The sequence below is a fragment of the Lupinus angustifolius genome, chromosome LG07, assembly GCF_001865875.1.
Source record: "Lupinus angustifolius cultivar Tanjil chromosome LG07, LupAngTanjil_v1.0, whole genome shotgun sequence".
NCBI lineage: Eukaryota > Viridiplantae > Streptophyta > Magnoliopsida > Fabales > Fabaceae > Lupinus > Lupinus angustifolius.
Genome location: NC_032015.1, coordinates 10,714,221 through 10,719,518, shown reverse-complemented (window position 1 = coordinate 10,719,518; position 5,298 = coordinate 10,714,221). Strand labels below are relative to the sequence as shown.

General features: G+C 31.4%; 1 protein-coding gene across 2 annotated transcripts; it reads right to left on the bottom strand.

Annotated features, from left to right (window-relative positions):
• On the bottom strand, window positions 2,155–4,347 carry LOC109352728 (ethylene-responsive transcription factor ABR1-like). Of its 2 annotated transcripts, none has more exons than XM_019594911.1 (2): window positions 3,679–4,347; window positions 2,155–3,106 (listed from the first exon to the last, which is right to left on the bottom strand). In XM_019594911.1, exons 1-2 carry the CDS (start codon window positions 4,106–4,108, stop codon window positions 2,298–2,300), a joined length of 1,239 nt encoding a protein of 412 aa, XP_019450456.1. In that variant the 5' UTR covers window positions 4,109–4,347; the 3' UTR covers window positions 2,155–2,297. The 2 variants fall into 2 exon arrangements, with proteins under 2 accessions (XP_019450456.1, XP_019450457.1); XM_019594912.1 differs by having other exon boundaries at window positions 2,155–3,103.

The window sequence follows — 5,298 nt, the reverse complement described above, 5'->3', positions numbered from 1 at the left end:
TAAGAATATAACATAAAGAAAATATTAGTGAAAATAACTTACAAATTCTACATAAATTCACTAGTGATGATAAGAATGATGTAGCAATTTTTTGGGTAATAAAAGCGCATACAAAAATGCATTCACAACGGTGGAATGTTTATGTTTTTAATGCTGCTGCAAGCTATAATGTTGTGTGACTCTAATTTACATCATTAATAGAATAATGAAATTGTTTGTCATCTTACGTATCATCCAAAATTGATAAATTAAGTTTTAATTTAATCACTGTGGATAAAATAAATATTTTAATAAGAGTAGTGTTATATATTAATTTTTCTACAAATCTTCCTACACTATAAGAAATTGACATAAGTAAGAGAATATTTTATTTATTATATTTCATACTATGTAAGGAGATTTATAAGAGAATATTTTATTTATTATATTTCATACGATGTAAGGAGATTTATAAAAGACTATATCCATTTTATTTTATTAAATTAAGCAAAGGAAGTATGTTAAAAAAATTCAAAGAAATTACAAATTTCCGGGGGGCAGTTCCGCCACTGGACTCCTCACCATTATATTGTTTCTCGTACAAACTGATCCTTATCTCTAGGGCAAATTAAGAAAGAAAACATTTGATTTATTGGAAGCTTCTGAAGTATTAATCTTAAATAAGATCACATAGAGTAATTACTTATGTTGTCAGGACATACTCAACAAATGATCTTGAATAAGCCGTACATTTTAACTCATTAACCCAGGATCAATAGTTTGGACGTGTCTTGACCTATGCATCCTGATCAATGTAATGATTTATCTCTTAGAGAGTATTGAGGTACAAACAAGTTTATCGAACCAAAAATAAGTTAATATTTTTATTCGAGAACATATTTTTTGTAAAATTGTCTCCTTCATAAGCCATGACTTGATATATTAATTGGAGTACCTTATGACTTATAATTAAAAACTTATAAGCTCTTTCACATCATTTTATATATATTAGATAATTGTTCTGCTTATTTTACTAAACAATTTCAATTCAATCATCTAATTTATTATCAATCAACTTTTAACCCGAGTGTCGTCACCCTCTTGCTAACTATTTAGGTTTTGTTTGACAAAATAAATCAAAAAGTTGGCTAGGGACTAAAAAGTGGGCACCCGGTTGAAATGTTAGAGACTGAAAGTTGACAGAGATCAATTGACTAATAAATAAATATAGAATGATATAAACAAGTTTTAATCCCCGATAACTAATTATATTACAAATTACTTTAATTAACTTGTCAAATCAAAATTATATATCACGTGTTTTTAATAAACCCTTTCCTGTGAATTTGATATTGACTTATTTTATATCTATTAACCACCTTATCCAAGACACTCAATCATCACCTAGTTTTTTTAGTAGATTAAATATTTATTCAGTGTAATATTGATTAATTCAATAATCGTTAAATATATACTATTAATAAGTAAAATTGAAGTCAGCTACATATATTGAACATTAAGATTATAAGATTCAATAAACATTAATTATTTCAATGTTCATTAATAAGTATTAATACAATAATGATGCAAAACCTATGGGTTTCTACATCTTTCCATGGATAATTCAGAGAATGTTCACATCAAATAAGCTAATCCTAAAACCTAAATGCTCCTTTGTCTTTACTTGTAACTACTATTTATCATACTGAATCTTTTTTTTTTTACAACAACAATAGTAACAAAACAAGTATCTTTGCCCAAAACTACGTGCTAAGGAATTTATGGTCATTTAAAAGTCAAAAGGGAAATAAAACAAACACATATTTTTTATATTTGCACAAATATGTTTTTAGTCCATAAAAATATAAGCAGTTTGACTTTAGTCCCAAAAATATATTTCTTATTTTTTTGTCTTTACTAAGTTAATCAACATGTTTGTATTTACCAATAATGCAATGATTTAGTGATAGTGTAAAATTCTTTTAAATCTTTAGGTATATATTCAATTCCTTAAACAATATTTATTAGGAACTGAATTATATATCTCATATTTCAAAAAATATTAATTTTTTATTATGAAGTGGGAGAACATATTTGATTATAAGAAAAAATATGTTACTATAACTCATTTCCTTCAACTTAATGTTAGTCACATTATCTCAAACTAAAATTTTGGAAATAAAACCAGGAAATACAATCAAATTTAGATGTATTATGATCGAAAATATGTTTAAACCAATAATAAAGAAGTATGAAATAAATGAAAAAAATAGTAGAAAAAAATAGGGAAATCAAAAAAACTTTGAAATTCCGTTGTATTAACTAGGAGGTGGCTGATGGCCACTGTTATCTGACCAAGTAGGCGGTGGAAACACCGATCTCGTGACGCCGCCACCTTGAGTTTGGTTTCCCGGTGGCCCGAAATAGCCCATTTGTTGACTAGAAAACATGGGACATGAAGCAGAAGAAAATTGAGTAGGTGGTGAAAATGATGCAGTTGCTGACATAGAAGAAGACAAAGAAGGTGAAGATGATAACAATAAAGATGATTGAAGGGCACCCAATTGTGAGTTATAGTACAACTGCTGAAACAAACTAGAAGGTTGTTGTTGCTGTAGTTGTAATTGTTGTTGAAAACCACCAGAACTTTGAAGAAACTGTGAATATTCCCAATAGTCTCTGATCATATCAGAGGACCCCTGGAGTAATGGCTGCTGCTGAAATTGCGGCGGTGTCATGGTTGCGGCTGAGGGCTGCCGGAGAATGTCAGAGGAGTCAGAGAGGGTGGCTGCCAGCATTGTGGTGGCTGGAAAAGTGTGAATTGGTGGTGGTGGCAATGCTCTAACATTTTCAGGGAAATTTAGCTTTGCTTTGTTGCCTCTGAACCTTAATGCAGCTTCATCATAAGCTCTTGCTGCTGCTTCTGCTGTGTTAAATGTGCCAAGCCAAACTCTTGTTGCTTTGTGTGGATCTCGAATTTCTGCTGCCCATTTTCCCCATGGCCTTTGCCTCACTCCCCTGTACCTTCTCCTCTCTATGGTTTCTTCGTTTGAAGCTGTTTCGGTCGATGGTGTCGCCAGCGTGGTGACAGTCACCGTGATTGCAGTGGTGGTGGTGGATGCAGCTTCTTGGTAAAAATAAAAAAATTCAGATAACTTATACTAAACATTTGGAATAGTGCATGAAATGCCGTTGCCTATTGAATGGCTTTTTTGTTGGAGAAATATTGTATAGCTTATATTTTTAATAAAGGTTTTGCAGCACAACTGTTCTATAGCCAATTATTGTATACTCAGTTTATTAAAGCTTAACCTGTTTGTTCTTTGTGATAATTTGGAAAAGTGTGATGCATGCAGTATAGGATAAAAAGGATTTTCCCATATACAAGTTGAAATAGATGTGTTAATGTAATTTATAAGATGGTCCTAATAAGGAAATATATTTTCATTATTTTGATGAAAAGAAGGGTGACAATACATTTTTTATTTTTGGTGCACAAGAGTTGATACAGATTAATGCTGCAATATTTTTAACAAGTTGGCATGCTTAAAACTTTAACAAGCAGATATAATACACCCCATTTATTGCTATTAAGAAAACTTGAAGATGATTGAATCATTGAAATTATATGTCATGATTATGTGCAAAAAATATTTAATGTTTTATGAAGTACGTGATTGTGAAGTAAAGTAATTGCACCTGATGATGACTCTCCTTGTTTGGGTACCCTGAAGTCACCAATGGTTCTGAAGTGTCTAGGATCATCTTGTTGCATAAACTGATGAGGAGCACCACTCTCTTCATCACGCCTTCTTTTGTTCCCAACCCATGACCCAGAAACCAAAGCAGAACGAGAAGGGAAAGAAGACAAAGTAGAAGGAGATGAAGGAGATGCATGTCCAAAACCAGACATCAAAGGAGAACCACCACTTCCCTGGACCTGGACCCATTCACTGCCTCCATGTCTTGACCCGGACACAACATTAGTCAGAGTTGAAACCACGGAAGAATCTAGCATTGTAACCTCTTCTTGCTCCATCACTTGGTTCATTCCTTGTGACCCAGATGTTCTAGAACTTACACCATCGTGTTCATCATCACCATGGTGCGCCACAGTTTCTAAGCACATGTAAACCAAGGTTATTTTTTGTACTAAATTTTTATGACAAAAAACGAAGATCCACTTAGAAATTTTATGATTTGGTTCCTTCTTCAGAGACCCTTTGAGATGCTATTGAGAATGAAACTAGGATGATATATAATGAGGTGTGGAAAGAGAAATTAAACACGAGGAGTTAGCTACCATTTAACGAGTACCTTAGTTCATGTACCTTATAACTATACCTTAGTCAATGCACTTACACACCAAAACCTTTACGAATTTCTCCTCTTTGGAATTAATATTATTGATAGTGCACGTATTCTCTTTGACTTTATAAAATACAAGCAAAGAAAAAGTAGAGGTACTATAACAAATACATGAACCAAAAGAATAAAGTGAATAAATATACCATTGCCGCCTCTGAAGATTTCGGTATAATATGTTCATACTTGAACAAGATTTGACTTAAAGGAAGTGGAAAATGCAAAATGGAACTAACTAGTTAACACGTTGGAGCAGGCCTTTTTGTTTTCGCAGCACTTCTTATCCTTCTGTCGGTTGTCCTTTTTAGATATATAGAGACGCACTAAAAAAGTGATCATCTTTGATTTGAGTTCTATGCATATATCCACATAAGCAGTCAACAAAATTTTGCATATATGTTACGGAAAACGTCTATAACATCCTCCTTCAAAAATAATATTTTTATTTTTTATTAATTGAGTGAAGCTTTTAATTAATTTGGAATATAAAATGAGACATAAATGAAGACATATGATCTTCATCTAAAGACTTTATGTGTGGGATAATAATTATTCTGGGCTATATGCTATGTGAATAGCCCTACAAATTAGATATCTAACTTAGAATGACACTTAATGATAAAGTGAGATTTTTAATATATCAATTAGTAATTCATAATTTTTAATATATCAATTAGTAACCAATTTTATTGGTAAATGTATCAAAGATTACAAAAAAACAACTATTATGCAACAAAAAATTATATTAGATTACCAATTATATTTAGACAAACTTTTATTTATTTAGTTATTAATTAAATAGCAGTTTGTCTTTATTATTGATTTATTTAATAAAAATCATATTTTCTGCCGCTAATTAGTCACTTTATCTTCATCTATTATTTTGTTATCAGAAGTCCATCTTTGCATTCTCTGCATCTAAATTTCATGGTAAGATGCTGGGGTCCACCTGAG

Excerpts from the sequence above, each read along its gene's own strand:
- LOC109352728 (XM_019594911.1), bottom strand. The coding sequence starts at position 4,108 with ATGTGCTTAGAAACTGTGGCGCACCATGGTGATGATGAACACGATGGT. Across the intron at positions 3,107-3,678 it reads ACAAGGAGAGTCATCATCAG|AAGCTGCATCCACCACCACC; the intron begins GTGCAATTACTT and ends ATTTTTACCAAG.